This window comes from Salvelinus sp. IW2-2015, linkage group LG9 (assembly GCF_002910315.2).
Source record: "Salvelinus sp. IW2-2015 linkage group LG9, ASM291031v2, whole genome shotgun sequence".
In the NCBI taxonomy this organism is placed as follows: Eukaryota; Metazoa; Chordata; class Actinopteri; order Salmoniformes; family Salmonidae; genus Salvelinus; species Salvelinus sp. IW2-2015.
Genome location: NC_036849.1, coordinates 8938956 through 8956621, shown reverse-complemented (window position 1 = coordinate 8956621; position 17666 = coordinate 8938956). Strand labels below are relative to the sequence as shown.

The following is a 17666-nucleotide window of genomic DNA, read 5'->3' as shown; positions in this document are numbered from 1 at the left end:
GCCAAACCGTTGCTGTTAGATTACAATGTTATATTTCTTTCTGACCATTTGGAACAATGTAAACAACGCTAAGTGAATCAGAGAGTCTGTTCTAACAATTATTTATATATACACTACCGTTCAAAAGTTTGAGGTCACTTAGAGTCCTTGTTTTTGAAAGAAAAGCACTTTTTTTGTCAATTTTTTAAAATATCATCAAATTGATCATAAATACTGTGTAGACAATGTTAATGTTGTAAATGACTATTGTAGCTGGAAACAGCTGATAAAAAAAAAAATATATGGAATATCTACATAGGCGTACAGAGGCCCATTATCAGCAACCATCACTCCTGTGTTCCAATGGCACGTTGTGTTAGCCTTTTAAAAATGATAAGCTTGGATTAGCTAAGTGATCATTAGAAAACCCCTTTTGCTATTATGTTAGCACAGCTGAAAACTGTTGTTCTGATTTTAAAGAAGCAATAAAACTGGCCTTCTTTAGACTAGTTGAGTATCTGGAGCATCAGCATTTGTGGGTTCGATTACAGGCTCAAAATGGCCAGAAACAAAGAACTTTCTTCTTAAACTTGTCAGTCTATTCTTGTTCTGACAAATGACGGCTATTCCATGCGAGAAATTGCCAAGAAACTGAAGATCTCGTACAACGCTGTGTACTACTCCCTTCACAGAACAGAGCAAACTGTCTCTAACCAGAATAGTGTGGGAGGCCCCGGTGCATAATATAACTCTTCAGATATTTTAATATCTGATCAATTAGTCTTCTATTAATGAATTACTATTATTACCTTCATCAGTCTCATCTGAATGTCGTAAATTGTTGGTTATCTGTACAAACCCAGCCTCTACTATGAATCATCCATACACCAATTAGCTGAATTATTTATTTACTAACTAACTAAACAATCACAGAAATGCATAAACAAACCGTAGATATTGGTTACTAACAATGATAGGAAAGAGTCCCGAGTGGGCTATGCGGATATGACGGCTTGGTGGGGAAAGGAGTGGGACTGAGAGAGAGCGAGGAAAGACAAATGGATTCAATACACACAGTCAATAATTATATACATTGAAATGCTAATCCTTCGCACATGAATGGCCGCTCATTCGGGAATAATTGCATATATTATTATATGTATATATTTACGGCCGAATATCATTGTTGTCTTCTCTGTTGGAATCCGGTCCATCTGCTGGAACGTTCATCAGAGTCTCTCTGGTTGCGTTTCCCCGAAGATCAAAGTATTTCGTGGTTAGAATGGATACTTCAGAGTACCATTCAGAAATGTTCTCATAGAAAAGATTAGAGGTCGACCGATTAGGATTTTTCAATACCGATTTATTAGAAGACCAAGAAAAGCCGATACCGATTTAATTGGACGATTTTTGTGTGTGTGTGTAATAAAGACAATTACAACAATACTGAATGAACACTTATTTTAAATTAATATAATACATAAATAAAAACCAGTTTAGTCTCAAATAAATAATGAAACATGTAAAATTTGGTTTAAATAATGCAAAAACAGTGTTGGAGAAGGAAGTAAAAGTGATATGTCCCATGTAAAAAAGCTAATGTTTCAGTTCCTTTCTCAGAACATGAGAACATATGAAAGCTGGTGGTTCCTTTTTAACATGAGTCTTCAATATTCCCAGGTAAGAAGTTTTAGGTTGAGGTTATTATAGGAATTATAGGACTATTTCTCTTTATACTATACTATTTGTATTTCATATACCTTTGACTATTGGATGTTTTTATAGGCACTATAGTATTGCCAGCCTAATCTCGGGAGTTGATAGGCTTGATGTTATAAACAGCGCTGTGCTTCAAGCATTGCGTAGAGCTGCTGGCAAACGCAAGAAAGTTCTGTTGGAATGAATGCTTATGAGCCTGCTGCTGCCTACCACCGCTCAGTCAGACTGCTCAGACTGCTCAAATATCAAATCATAGACTTAATTATAATATAATAAGCACACAGAAATACGAGCCTTAGGTCATTAATATGGTCGAATCCGGAAACTTTCAGTGAGATACGGAACCGTTCTGTATTTTATCGAACAGGTGCCATCCATAAGTCTAAATATTGCAGTTACATTGCACAACCTTCAATGTTCTGTCATAATTATGTAATATTCTGGCAAATTAATTATGGTCTTTGTTAGGAAGAAATGGGCTTCACACAGTTCGCAACGAACCAGGCGGCCCAAACTGCTGCATATACCCTGACTCTGCTTGCACAGAACGCAAGAGAAGTGACACAATTTCCCTAGGTAATATTGGCTGCTAACAAGAATTTATTTGAACTAAATATGCAGGTTTAAAATAATATACTTGTGTATTGATTTTAAGAAAGGCATTGATGTTTATGGTTAGGTATATTGGTGCAACGACAGTGCTTTTTTCGCAAATGCGCTTGTTAAATCATCACCCGTTTGGCGAAGTAGGCTGTGATTCGATGATAATCAATGCGGTGCCTGTTAATTTTCTTTGCAATGCAGGACAAGGTAGTTAAACTAGTAATATCATCAACCATGTGTAGTTAACTAGTGATTATGTTAAGACTGATTGATTGTTTTTTATTAGATAAGTTTAATGCTAGCTAGCAGCTTACCTTGGCTCCTTGCTGCACTCGCGTAACAGGTGGTCAGCCTGTCACGCAGTCTCCTCGTGGAGTGCAATGTAATCAGCCATAATCGGCGTCCAAAAATGGCAATTGCCGATTGTTATGAAAACTTGAAGTCAGCCCTAATTAATCGGTCAGCCTCTAGAATAGATGTTTTGGCAGTTGTCTGTATTCTCGTCCTCGCTTTACGTCATTTCTAGCTGCAGACTAGTGTAATTTATGTCTATGGTTTGCTCTTATTCTGTAGGGATTGATAGTCTGAGTTGAACCATTTCCAGCTGTGTAGCCAATGCTCCACGAGGTATAGTCCTGTCCTTTGGTAGAGTTGTAGTTTAAACCACTTCACACACCAGCGTCACCCGGCATGTTTTGGTCTCAGAAATTCAACCATTTGCAACCACAGCTCACGCTGGGGTTTGCTTAGTCCTAACTATTCATGACCACAGCTCACACTGAGTTGGGTCACGAGTGGGTTTTATATGTAACAGTAGAAAAGGGCGGTCCACGACGCCTAATCTGGGTCTGGGCTCACGGGGGTGTGGCCACTGACTAGTTAATCTTTATGAAAATCCATACTCTTATTTAGAAGGTTAATATCACATTACATCTTTTCACAAATAGTTTAATGTTTAGTCACATACTTTTCACAATATTTAGATGTAAACTTGACAGCTGGGAAATGTACACTTTAAGAGATACCAATATGTGTGTTTCCTGTACCTCATGAGATCACCAAATGAAACACACTCAACATGACTGTCCCTTAAGTGTCAACGGATCATTCTCAAAAGCAGAAACATTGTTTAATTCTCCCATTTTGGGGATTTAGGTGTCTTCAAGTGAAGTCCATTGTTCTCTCTCTGTGCTCTCTCTTTCTGCATGACCAGGGGGAAAGAGTCTCCGCCAGGAATTTATAACCTGAGATAACAGAACCTGGGTGTAGGAGAAAGGGGGTGGGGGGGGGGGTAGCCACGATCTACACCCAGAAAGGGCCACGTCATGACAAGATATACAGTGCATTCGGAAGGAATACAGACCCCTTGACTTTTTCCACATTTTGTTAAGTTACAGCCTTATCTAAAATTGATTAAATTGATTTTCACTTTGGTATTGTGTGTAGATTGATAAGAAAAACCTTTTTTTGTCCATTTTAGAATAAGGCTATAATGCAACAAAATGTTGAAAAGGGGAAGGAGTCTGAATACTTTCCGAATGGATTGTATATGGATGATTTACAAAGCCAGGCACATTTAACAGTTAGGCTATTGATTATAGACCTACAGTTGAAGTCGGAAGTTTACGTACACTTAGGTTGGAGTCATTAAAACTCGTTTTTCAACCACTCCACACATTTTTTGTTAACAAACTATAGTTTTGGCAAGTCGGTTAAGACATCTACTTTGTGCATGACAAGTCATTTTTCCAACAATTATTTACAGACAGATTATTTCACTTATAATTCACTGTATCACAATTCCTGTGGGTCAGAAGTTTACATACACTAAGTTGACTCTGCCTTTAACCAGCTTGGAAAGTTCCAGAAAATGATGTCATGGCTTTAGAAGCTTCCGATAGGCTAATTGACATAATTTGAGTCAATTGGAGGTGTACCTGTGGATGTATTTCAAGGCCTACCTTCAAACTCAGTGCCTCTTTGCTTGACATCATGGGAAAATGAAAAGAATCAGCCAAGACCTCAGGGAAAAAATTGTAGACCTCCACAAGTCTGGTTCATCCTTGGTAGCAATTTCAAAACGCCTGAAGGTACCACGTTCATCTGTACAAACAATAGTACGCAAGTATAAACACCATGGGACCATGCAGCCGTCATACCGCGCAGGAAGGAGACGCGTTCTGTCTCCTAGAGATGAATGTACTTTGGTGCGAAAAGTGCAAATGAATCCCAGAACAACAGCAAAGGACCTTGTGAAGATGCTGGAGGAAACAGGTACAAAAGTATCTATACCACAGTAAAACAAGTCCTATATCGACATAACCTGAAAGGCCGCTCAGCAAGGAAGAAGCCACTGCTCCAAAACCGCCATAAAAAAGCCAGACTACGGTTGCAACTGCACATGGGACAAACATCGTACTTTTTGGAGGATGTCCTCTGGTCTGAAAAATAGAACAGTTTGGCCATAATGACCATCGTTATGTTTGGCGAAAAAGGGGGAGCTTGCAAGCAGCATCATGTTGTGGGGTGCTTTGCTGCAGAGGGCCTGGTGCACTCACAAAATAGATGGCATCATGAGGAGGAAAATTATGGGGATATATTGAAGCAACATCTCAAGACATCAGTCAGGAAGTTAAAGCTTGATCGCAAATGGACAATATCCAAGCATACTTCCAAAATTGTGGCAAAATGCGCTTAAGGACAACCAAAGTCAAGGTATTGAGAGCCATCACAAAGCGCCTGACCTTTCAATCCTGTAGAAAGTTTGTGGGCAGAACTAAATGCGTGTGTGAGGCAAGATGCCTACAAACCTACCAAGTTACACCAGCTCTGTCAGGAGGAATGGGCCAAAAGTCACCCAACTTATTGTGGGAAGCTTGTGGAAGGCTACCCAAACGTTTGACCCAAGTTAAACAATTTAAGGCAATGCTACAAAATACTAATTGAGTGTATGTAAACTTCTGGGAATGTGATGAAAGAATAAAAGCTGAAATAAATAATTCTCTCTACTATTATTCTGACATTTCACATTCTTAAAATAAAGTGGTGATCCTAACTGACCTAAACAGGGAATTTCTACTAGGATTAAATGTCAGGAATTGTGAAAAACTGAGTTTAAATGTATTTGGCTAAGGGTATGTTATCTTCTGACTTCAACTGTACGTAGTGCACGTACTTTTGACCAGGGCCCATAGAACTCTGGTCAAAAAGTAGTGCACTATGTAGCGAATAGCGAATTCCCCCCTCTGATAACCAGGTGGTGAATCGCATCTCTGCATGTCTGGCAAATATCAGTGTGGATGACGGATCACCACCTCAAGCTGAACCTCGGCAAGACGGAGCTGCTCTTACTCCCGGAGGACTGCCCGTTCCATATCTCGCCATCACGGTTGACAACTCCATTGTGTCCTCCCCCAGAGTGCTAAAACCTTGGCGTGATCCTGGACAACACCCTGTCGTTCTCAACTAACATCAAGGCGGTGACCCGTTCCTGTAGGTTCATGCTCTACAACATTCGCAGAGTACGACCCTGCCTCACGCAGGAAGCGGCGCAGGTCCTAATCCAGGCACTTGTCATCTCCCGTCTGGATTACTGCAACTCGTGTTGGCTTGGCTCCCTGCCTGTGCCATTAAACCCCTACAACTCATCCAGAACGCCGCAGCCCGTTCTGGTGTTCAACTTTCCCAAGTTCTCTCACGTCACCCCCGCTCCTCCGCTCTCTCCACTGGCTTCCAGTTGAAGCTCGCATCCGCTACAAGACCATGGTGCTTGCCTACGGAGCGTTGAGGGAACGGCACCTCCGTACCTTCAGGCTCTGATCAGGCCCTACACCCAAACAAGGGCACTGCGTTCATCCACCTCTGGCCTGCTCGCCTCCCTACCTCTGAGGAAGTACAGTTCCCGCTCAGCCCAGTCAAAACTGTTCGCTGCTCTGGCACCCCAATGGTGGAACAAACTCCCTCACGACGCCAGGTCAGCGGAGTCAATCACCACCTTCCGGAGACACCTGAAAACCCCACCTCTTTAAGAATACCTAGGATAGGATAAAGTAATCCTTCTAACCCCCCCCTTAAAAAGTGAGATGCACTATTGTAAAGTGGTTGTTCCACTGGATATCATAAGGTGAATGCACCAATTTGTAAGTCGCTCTGGATAAGAGCGTCTGCTAAATGACTTAAATGTAAATGTAAATGTAAATGAATAGGGTGCCATTTGGGACACATACCATGGAGATATGGGCCTTCTTCTACATCTGTTGTTGGTTGCTCTCTGTGTACAGCTGAGGTTGCATTCCTCAAGCTCTAGCCATTTAAACATTCTTTCAATGACTCATCATAGCATCACGACATCGGTAGTTTTCATGTTGAATTATATTGTACATTTTTAAAGGCCCATCACTCAAAATCACAGAGTGGGCGTTTTTGAATATGACAAAAACATCATGGCCAAATTAAGTCATTCATGATTACTGGACTTGGTGAACTCGGAGTAGTTATCAGAATAAGAAGTGGTATTGATATATTTCCACGTTCCAATTGATTGAAATGAGTCATACAGATGAAGTTTGTTTCATGAGTGTCTGTCTATACCGATGTCCTCTGAGTACTCTCTCACGTCATTACAGCGTTGACAGTTCCCACACTATCCTCTCTCAGAACTCCTCCTAAATGGCTTGGCCCTTTTTAGGCTGCTCTCATTTTTTTATAGCCTTGTAATCCCTGCCATTTGTTTGTGTTAGCAACACAACATTAAAGGGAAATCGATTGCTGCTCGAAGGCAACTTTACATTTTCCTTTTGAAATTGAAGCACAATTATTTCAGAGGATTATTGCTCATTCAAGAAAAGCACAATATGCCTCGTCTTCCAGGCAATCATTTGATTGTAATGTCCTTTGCACATGCATGTATGCACACTTTTACTGGCGACCGTCTACAGTACTTGTCAATGGGCCAGCACATGATACGCTTCCTGAAATCTGTCAGACGATCTAGGTGTCTGTCTTCGTGGATCCATTTTCATTACAACCTGACATGGTTTATTTAGAAAAGGAGTGCCACAGCTGCCACATGCACATTTTGTTTTACCTGTACCTGTAGGCTAGTGTTTGAACCTCCAATAGTGTTTATTTTGTCTACAGAAACAAAGGATATATCTGTCATTCATATGTCAACCCTCATTCTATTTCAGGAGGCCCAGAGTGTAGTCACTGGTTGGCTGTTGTATAAATATTAGTGGTGACTTTAAAGAGATGGTGCGCTCTTTTTCTACTTACCCAGTCAGATTAGCTCGTGGATACTATTTGTATGGCTCAGTGTCCAGTTTGAAGGTAGTTTCACGAGAAAATGCTAACTAGCATTTAGCCCAATGACTGGAAGTCTACCGGAACAGCTAGCATAGCTGCAGAGACATAAAAATGGTAATTATGAGTTTATCTGACTCATAGAAGTAGAAAAAGAGCTTAATTGCCAAAATCTCGCACTATCCCTTTTAAGATGGTGCTTTCACCCTTGGGCCACTGTAGAGATCTTAGTTAGAGGATGTATAAAAATCTGACTTTTTGTTGGATTTGTGTCTGATTATTTGTTTGTGTTCCATCTATCTTTTGAAGTGCAGGAAATCGTCACATTGCAATAGATTGTAAATCAGGTGTTCTGCAGACAAAAGACTGTAAACAATAGCAGTACAGCTATATCAGTTATAATTGATGTTTATCGAAGAGTGATACCTCTTCAATGTTGGCTGAGCGTCATGATTGTATTTTTTTATTTTTCTCACTCAACAGGCTATGATTTCTCAGAGGTGCTGCGATGGTTCGGGGAGCGGGTGGACCGCATCATCCTCCTCTTTGACGCCCACAAACTAGACATATCAGACGAGTTCTCTGAGGCCATCAAGGCCTTCCGTGGCCAGGACGACAAGATCCGCGTGGTGTTGAACAAGGCTGACCAGGTGGACAGCCAGCAGCTGATGAGGGTCTACGGAGCTCTGATGTGGTCCTTGGGGAAGGTGATCAACACACCCGAGGTGGTGAGGGTCTACCTGGGCTCGTTCTGGGCCAAACCCCTGCGGAACACGGAAAACCGTAGGCTCTTTGAGGCAGAGACGCAAGACCTCTTCAAGGACATTCAGGGCCTGCCTCGGAATGCTGCCTTACGCAAACTCAATGACCTCATCAAACGGGCTCGACTTGCTAAGGTAATAAGCTGCTACGGTAACTCTACCGTTACTGTTCTTCCCACTCTGCCCTGCCAAATCCTGTGCTTTCTGCCCTGCCCAATCAGCTGCTTCTGCAAAAGCTAACGGGGATCTAAATAAACAAACAAACAGGAATCCTGCAGCTCTCTGTATTTCTTCCTTCTATGCTGAGAGTGTGAGACCATGTGATGTAGTAAAGCACTCTGTACCCCCAGGTTGGCCCTGTCGGTTTCGTTTGCCCCTTTCCCTGGTCAGTGGGGAATGTATGACGTCCGAACCAAAAACTAAGACCCTGCTTACCCACCCTCTCAAACTCTCCCACCCTGTCCCTGCCAGTCTGTCTGCCATGTTTACGCCAACCTTGTCTGTCTTTGTCTGTCTGTTTGTCCATCCCACAATGCCTGCCTGCTTCCAAGAGGAATAAACATCATATGGAAACTAAAGGCATAACCTTACCTTGTCCCCTGGAGCGAACTTCCTTCCCTTTATTGAGGACATGTTAGTGTAAACACTGGTGTGAATGTTCCCCTGGCAAGGACATCTTAAAAGGTGGAGTCGCACTTGCGAACACAAGGAACACATTGATAACCCTGCTGGTCCAACAATGCTTGGAGAGGTTGAAGGACCCTGCTGAATGAATGCAATCAGCTTCTTTCCGATGTGTTCTATTTTTAACCCACCTTATCATTTCCCCTCATACAATTTCAGTTCACACATACTGGGCAAGTCTCGTTATAAAATCAGATGAAAATATCAAGCATGGAGAAGGAAGGGAACCACACAGATGTAGACCAAGTTTACTCGACAGCAGCATGGCCCCATACCTACAGTGTAATAGGACCTTATTTGAATATGTGGAAAGCTGAAATCTGCAAATGAATTCAAAAGACAAGTGGTTCATGCTAAAACATACTAATAAGTTACCTCGCTCTCGCTCTCATAGGTGCATGCTTACATCATCAGCTACCTGAAGAAAGAGATGCCGTCGTTGTTTGGGAAGGAGAAGAAGAAGGAGGAACTGATCATGCGACTTCCTGAGATCTACACCATACTGCAGAGAGAGCACCACATATCCGCTGGAGACTTCCCCAACGTCGTCAAGATGCAGGTCAGCTGGGTTACCATGACTCCAGAGAATGAACGTGGCTGTATCCCAAATGGCACCTTATTTCCTATATAGTGCACTACTTTTGACCAGCGCTATCTGTGCCCTAGTCAAAAGTAGTGCACTATAAAGGGAATAGCGTGCCATTTGGGACGCATTGTAGGTTATCATCTAGGTGCAATTCAATGGCTCATCTGAAAATGCAGAGTATTGTCAAATATTTAACTTTAATCTGTTTAGGTATCTTGAACACCTCAAGGGAGTTGTGAGACAGTACGTGTAGATTCAAGTAAAAGGGCAGATCATCAACAATGAATCAGAACGTCATCATTGCCGGACGTTTCCATCCAGTTGAAAGCGAGAGACGGCCACACCCCTGGCACCTCCCCAGCTCTGTGTGAACGCAGCTGTTTTCTGTCAGCTACACAGAAGAGCGAGAGCTAGGCCTTGGAGGTAGACTGAGCCTGGCTTTGGATTTGGAAGGGAGTAGCTCAACTCGTTGAACCTAGAGAATCATCACAACACTTGGACGTGAGAGCATTGCAGCTGGTTATGAGACATTGTCTACAGAGAATGCTCCACATTGAGCATGTTCTAGTATGTATGGATCCCCGAGGAGCAGTGTTATGCCCGGTCCTGTTATTGTGTGTTGAGGAGAGGGACCACCCGTCATAGTCTCAAATTCCTCTGCATTTTAGTCATGGGAGTTTTACTTAACAAAATGTTCTACACAGCACCTCAGAGACCTGTCAATCAGAAACAGTCAAACAATGAAATGTAACCGTAACATACCCTTTGGTCATCCCACCGTAATCTTAACCCTGTTATGATTATAGGGTCCATTAGACACAGGCAGCCAAATTACCCATCATTTTCCACTAATTGGTCTTTTGACCGATCAGATCTTTTGCCCAAGTCTCTCTGGGTCAATATATCTATTGCCAAGAGTCTTTGTATGGTTTAAGATCCTACCTGCACCCTACTTATTGGTTGTATGTAGGAAGCCTGTAATGTGTGATTTTGTGCCGCAACAAATTACATTGATCTTTGAACGTTCTTTGTGTCTTTTGTTTATACAGGAGCAGCTCCAGCACTATGACTTCAGCAAGTTCCCCTCCCTGAAGATGAAGCTGGTCGAGTCTGTGGACAAGATGCTGGCCAACAAGATCTCCGGCCTGATGACCATGATCCGCGACGAGGAGAGCAAGGCGCCACCAGCCATGGTGAGCGGCGGGGCCTTTGAGGGCTCCCAGGATGGGCCCTTTGGCCAGGGCTACGGAGAGGGCATCAGCGCCGGGTCTGACTGTGACGACTGGATCGTGAGCCATGACAAGCACAAGTACGACGAGATCTTCTACTCCTTGAATCCCATCAACGGGAAAATTAGTGGAGTCAACGCCAAGAAGGAGATGATGAGCTCCCGTCTGCCCAACACAGTCCTGGGGAAGATCTGGAAGCTGGCGGACTGTGATAAAGACGGCATGTTGGATGACGAGGAGTTTGCCCTGGCACAGCACCTGATCAAGGTGAAGCTGGAGGGGTACGAGCTGCCCACCGAACTACCTCAGCACCTGGTGCCTCCCGCTCACAGGAAGAACGAGGTCGCTGACAACCTCTACAACCACGACGCGGACTAAGGACGAGCCAAAGAAATACCAGTGGAGGACACTCCAACTCTGTTGTGTCCCAATGCCCAAACTCATGCATTATGTAGTATGATGTGATGTTTTGGCCACGCATACTAAGTAGTGTGAATATTGGGAAATAGGCAGTGATCCAGTCTTAACAGGAAATAAAGCGGGGGAAAATATGACTCAAAAACAAGCAGTGACCTTACTAAAGTTAGAATTAATAACTTATTTGTCCCAAAGCTTTTATTTTCATCAATGAAGGATTTATTTAAAAGATTGACACTGCACTTTAGTTAACATTAGTGAAGGTTAGTTATATAAGTATCCAGGAACGGTGCTTACCATACAGTGCCTACAGTACCATTCTGCCACACAATTTCACCATTGTCTTAAATATGTTTAGTCTGTAGTCAAAATATAGAGGAAGAAAATATGCGGAATTTAATTATTGAACAAATACATCCTGGGAAGCTGTCTGGGTCAGATACAGAGGAAGTTTTCACATGGAGAGGTTGGTGTGATAGACTTGACAAAGGTTAGAGTGCATCTCCTCTTCTTTTAAGTGGCTTGGCCATTTTACCTACCGGAAAGAGATATCTATTTTCAGAGAGCACAGTCTGGTTTTGAAAAATCAAGCATTGAGGTAATGGCGGTCTTTTTGCAACAAAAGAAACAGTTTGGGTGACAAAATCCATTTTGTCCCATGTTTGTGTGCTTATGACAGGAGTGGATTCCTTGAGGACACATCCTTGATACTCATAACAAGCTTATGATTGTGCCTTTTGTATAAGTTCTTGTCTGTATAGTTAAGTTAAAAATGGTGCACTGTCTTCTTACTTGGCCAGCTTGTAGACTGCATATAGAGAAACTCAAACATTTTAAATGTAATAAAAAGTTAAAATGTGTTTTTGTAACATTGTTATTTAAATAGTTTAAGTGATATGCATGTTCATCTCTTCAGCCTTAAAGCGATAATCTGACATTTAGGCAATTTAAGCCCTTTTTTTCTACTTACCCAGAGTCAGATGAACTTATGGATACAATTTGAATGTCTCTGTGTGCAGTTTGAAGGAAGTTGAAGGTAGTTTCTGGAGCCCTTGTTAACTAGTGTTAGTGCTATGACTGGAAGTCTACAGAAACAGCTTGCCTGCTACCTTCAACTTCCTTCTCTCTGGAAGTAGAAAAAAATTTGCGCTGTCCCTTTAAAACTTCTATGCAAATCCTGTTTTATTTCACTTTATCCAGGTATTTATGATCGGAGAAATTTCTGTATTATTCAGCTACTAACCTATGTGTTCATTGTACACCACCCAAAACAGACCTGTCCTGAGGCAGGATTAATGTTTTCAGAACATAGTTTGCAGGGCGGGGCCAAATAGTAAACCTAAGATCTCATGCATACAACACTGTCTGTCGCTCTTGGGAGATGTGCTTGAGTGTAAATTCCTGCCTGTCAACATTGAGTCTACAGTGAAAAAAAACTAACAATTAATATTGTATAATTTCCTCTCTTGGGAGGTGGAGGCTCTTTTTGCTTGTGTTGTAAAAATGTGTTGCGCATTCTAGTGATTTACTCATTCTAATGATTTATTGTTGGCTCACTAAAAATGTCCAAATTAGCTGGAAAGGGAGGTGAGTTATGAATATACAGGAAACTATATCATATGGGTTTCTGTCAAGCCACACATGATGCACTGAAACCCATCTGAAACATTTTGATTTCTCCTTTGTCAAGATAATCCATCCACCTAACAGGTGTGGCATATTAAGAAGCTGATTAAACAGCATGATCATAACACAGGTGCACCTTGTGCTGGGGACAATAAAAGGCCACTTTAAAATGTGGAGCTTTGTCACTCAAAACTATGCCACAGATGTCCCAAGTTTTGAGAGAGCACGCAATTGGCATGCTGACTGCAGGAATGTCCACCAGAACTGTTACCAGAGAATGGAATGTTAATTTCTTTACCATAAGCCGCCTCCAATTTTGTTTCCGGGAATTTGGCAGTACGTCCAACCGACCTCACAACGACAGACCACGTGTATGGCGTCGTGTTGGCGAGCGGGTTGCTGATGTCAACGTTGTGAACAAAGTGGGGTTATGGTATGGGCAGGCATAAGCTATGGACAACTAACACATTTAATTTTTTAAATGCCCATTGTCGTGCCATTTATCTGCCTCCATCAACTCATGTTTCAGCATGATAATGCACGGCCCCTTGTCGCAAGGATCTGTACACAATTCCTGGAAGCTGAAGTGTCCCAGTTCTTCCCTGGCCTGCATTCTCACCAGACACTTCACCCGTTGAGCATGTTAGGGATGCTCCGGATCAACGTGTACGACTGCAGTGTTCCAGTTTCCGCCAATACACAGCAACTTCGCACAGCCATTTGAAAAGGAGTGGGACCACATTCCACAGGCCACAATCGTCAGCCTGAAACTCTTTGCAAAGGAGATATCGCGCTGCATGAGGCAAATGGTGGCCATACAATATTCTGACTGGTTTTCTGATCCACACCCCTTACTTTTTTTTAAGGTAATCCCAGTCATGTGAAATCCATAGATTAAGGCCGAATGAATTTATTTCAATTGACTGATTTCCTTATAGGAACTGTAACTCAGTAAAATCATTCAATGTTTTGCATGTTACATTTATATTTTTGTTCAGTGTACAGTCGTGGCCAAAAGTTTTAAGAATGACACAAATATTAATTTTCACAAAGTTTGCTGCTTCAGTATCTTTAGATATTTTAGTCAGATGTTACTATGGAATACTGAATTATAATTACAAGCATTTCATAAGTGTCAAAGGCTTTTATTGACAATTACATGAAGTTGATGCAAAAAGTCAATATTTGCAGTGTTGACCCTTCTTTTTCAAGACCTCTGCAATCCGCCCTGGCATGCTATCAATTAACTTCTGGGCCACATCCTGACTGATGGCAGCCCATTCTTGCATAATCAATGCTTGGAGTTTGTCAGGATTTGTGGGTTTTTGTTTGTCCACCCGCCTCTTGAGGATTGACCACAAGTTCTCAATGGGATTAAGGTCTGGGGAGTTTCCTGGCCATGGACCCAAAATATCTATGTTTTGTTCCCCGAGCCGCTTAGTTATCACTTCTGCCTTATGGCAAGGTGCTCCATCATGCTGGAAAAGGCATTGTTTGTCACCAAACTGTTCCTGGATGGTTGGGAGAAGCTGCACTCGGAGGATGTGTTGGTACCATTCTTTATTCATGGCTGTGTTCTTAGGCAAAATTGTGAGTGAGCCCACTCCCTTAGCTGAGAAACAGCCCCACACATGAATGGTCTCAGGATGCTTTACTGTTGGCATGACACAGGACTGATGGTAGCGCTCACCTTGTCTTCTCCGGACAAGCTTTTTTGCGGATGCCCCAAACAATCGGAAAGGGGATTCATCAGAGAAAATTACTTTACCCCAGTCCTCAGCAGTCCAATCCCTGTACCTTTTGCAGAATATCAGTCTGTCCCTGATGTTTTTCCTGGAGAGAAGTGGCTTCTTTGATGCCCTTCTTGACACCAGGCCATCCTCCAAAAGTCTTTGCCTCACTGTGCGTGCTCACTGTGCGTGCAGATGCACTCACACCTGCCTGCTGCCATTCCTGAGCAAGCTCTGTACTGGTGGTGCCCCGATCCAGCAGCTGAATCAACTTTAGGAGACGGTCCTGGCGCTTGCTGGACTTTCTTGGGCCCCCTGAAGCCTTCTTCACAACAATTGAACCACTCTCCTTGAAGTTCTTGATGATCCAATAAATGGTTGATTTAGGTGCAATCTTACTGGCAGCAATATCCTTGCCTGTGAAGCCCTTTTTGTGCAAAGCAATGATGACGGCATATGTTTCCTTGCAGGTAACCATGGCTGACAGAGGAAGAACAATGATTCCAAGCACCACCCTCCTTTTGAAGCCTCCAGTCTGTTATTCAAACTCAATCAGCATGACAGAGTGATCTCCAGCCTTGTCCTCGTCAACACTCACACCTGTGTTAACGAGAGAATCACTGACATGATGTCAGCAGGTCCTTTTGTGGCAGGGCTGAAATGCAGTGGAAATGTTTTTGGGGGATTCAGTTCATTTGCATGGCAAAGAGATCACTCTTCATAACATTCTATATAGGAATGCAAATTGCATTCATACAAACTGGGGCAGCAGACTTTGTGAAAATTAATATTTGTGTCATTCTCAACTTTTGGCCATGACTGTGTGTATATATAGCCTTCCTGTGTTTTGTTAAAATCAAAGCACGTTCTGCCTAGTGGTACGTGTTGAGTTTTGGCTGCATGAATTTTTTTGTGGGAATATTCAGCTAACCAATCCAAAAATCTCAAGGAATGAGGTGGTGTATTTGGTGTAGCAGTAATGTTATACTATGCTATTATATTTGATTATGTTGAATACTAATGAATCATTATTTGATCTTCCAAGACATTGATTCAGATTTGATCTAACTTTAACCAGAAATTGAAGGACACCCAGCCTAGGCTACTATTTTGCCTCATGCAAAATTTGATCATCCAGAAACAAGAGAGCCCATGTGTGGTTGTTTTTATGAAAATCTGTGAATATTTGGCCAAGGAAACATTTCTGGTTGGTCTCAGGGAATGTGAAACCATTAGGAAAGGAAACTTCTAAAACGGGTTGAGTGAAGTTGGAGCAAATATGTGGAATGAGCATGGAGAGCCTCACAAATTAGTTTAAATGACCTTATCTTTCAGTCTAATACGGCTATTTATTTTTGAAGCTCTTCATCAGAAGCACCATTTTTGTAAGTTGTTTGGCCTAACTGTCCTCTCCAAGTTTAGCTGGAACTTAGCCCGAAAGGATTTGAGAAATATGATTGTTTGACCGATAGGCCTATGACATTGGCCTACGTCTCGTCTTCCACTGTGCAGAATATAAGATCTCAACAACGATTGGAGAGACTGGTTCAAATGTTTGACTGAAATACGGGACAAATCAACTTTTTTTCTAAATGAGTGGTGTTTGAATTTGTCGTTACAATGCGGGACCTGGTTGTTGGGTTTCAGGACAAGGGTCAAAATGCAGGATTGTCCCGCACAATCCGGGACATGTGGTCCCAACTACCAGGGGCCCCCCACCCAGAATTATTATTTTTGGGAAACCTGCTAAACTTCCTGTTATTCTACACATTTTGCCAGGAGCTTGAGACAAAATGTTGCAGTTTTAAAGCTAATTTCCTGCAATTCTACAAATTTTGCCATGGATTATTACATGTTCATATGCTATCTGGGGGGCCATGACTAAAATCCCCCAAAAGCACGGTCGGTAATCCTGCCCCGACTATGCTTTAGATCAAATCAGAATCCACATCTACTTCCTTCTCACGCCCCTTTCTGCAATGTAAGTTGGCTATTCAGCATATTACTCTGTCTGCCAAATTGCCCTATAACGCTAGCCCTTTGCCTCCCATGCAGTCAGGTGAGTCAAGTGTTCATGCTGTAAATCCCTTACTCCAATGGTTTCAAAGTCCACTTCTGCATTACTGGACAGGAGAAGGACCCCCCCCCCCTAAAATCTGCGAGATAGGTAGATGAGAGTCTCTGAGATTTATTCACATTGTGCATCACAATCTCAATTGATAAGGATACTTTAGAAGGAAGGTAAGCGAAGAAGCCATATCTTTCCTCCTATGGGCTTACGATTCTCTTGTTTACTGTGTATCTCCAGATTTGTCTAACGTGATTTATTTACATTATTCAAGAGATAATGCTTGTTATACTGTATGTACTGTATGTGTTGACAACAGGTTCATGATAAACACGGTAGTTTACCTTACAAAAGCTTTCTTTTCCAAAACAAGGCCGCATAATACTGCTACAGTACTGATACTGTGTGATACCTAAAGTCTTATCATGCCAGTATTTAGTACGTCCTGTGTACTTCACAGTATGTATGTTGTTTTTAACCTTGTTGCATGTTCAACATATCTTTTATGAGATACTGCTCGTTGTTGTAGCTACAGTAGTTTAGTATGACCAGACACCCAGTGTCTTAGCTAGTTACTGAGTAAGGTTTCTTTAAAAAAAAAAAAAAACGCCTGACACATGACTTGGCTCAGATGAGGATTCCAATGTTGAGTTGAGACAGTTTTAACACTGAAATGTTTTTACTCTCGAGGACGGAGAGAAGGAAAGGTTTCTCCGGTATAGTGTCCAGTTTGAATGTATGTGGGAATAATAGCCTGTATTGTTACTGTAAAGTATAAGTAGCACCAGCTAAAACCTACTACATAAATTATGGATTTAGTTTATCTTAGTCCAAAAAGTACAGTTGAAGTCGGAAGTTTACATACACCTTAGCCAAATACATTTAACTCCGTTTTTCACCATTCCTGACATTTAATCCTAGTAAAATTGTGTCTGTCTCTGTCTTAGATCAGTTAGGATCACC

At 42.1% G+C, this 17666-nt stretch overlaps 2 protein-coding genes across 3 annotated transcripts in view; both read left to right on the top strand.

Moving 5' to 3' along the window:
- ehd4 (EH-domain containing 4) overlaps window positions 1-12139 on the top strand; it is a 29418-nt gene extending 17279 nt beyond the window's left edge. For both annotated transcript variants that reach the window (XM_023994173.2, XM_023994172.2), the window contains 3 exons: window positions 8086-8498; window positions 9442-9606; window positions 10683-12139. In XM_023994173.2, the coding sequence (XP_023849941.1) occupies window positions 8086-8498; window positions 9442-9606; window positions 10683-11240 (1136 nt within the window). In that variant the 3' untranslated portion in view covers window positions 11241-12139. The remainder of the gene's footprint in view (window positions 1-8085; window positions 8499-9441; window positions 9607-10682) is intronic.
- A 4662-nt stretch (window positions 12140-16801) lies between these two features.
- sptbn5 (spectrin, beta, non-erythrocytic 5) overlaps window positions 16802-17666 on the top strand; it is a 60606-nt gene continuing 59741 nt past the window's right edge. The window contains exon 1 of the mRNA XM_070445125.1: window positions 16802-16876. The gene's annotated coding sequence lies outside the window, so the exon portion shown is untranslated. The remainder of the gene's footprint in view (window positions 16877-17666) is intronic.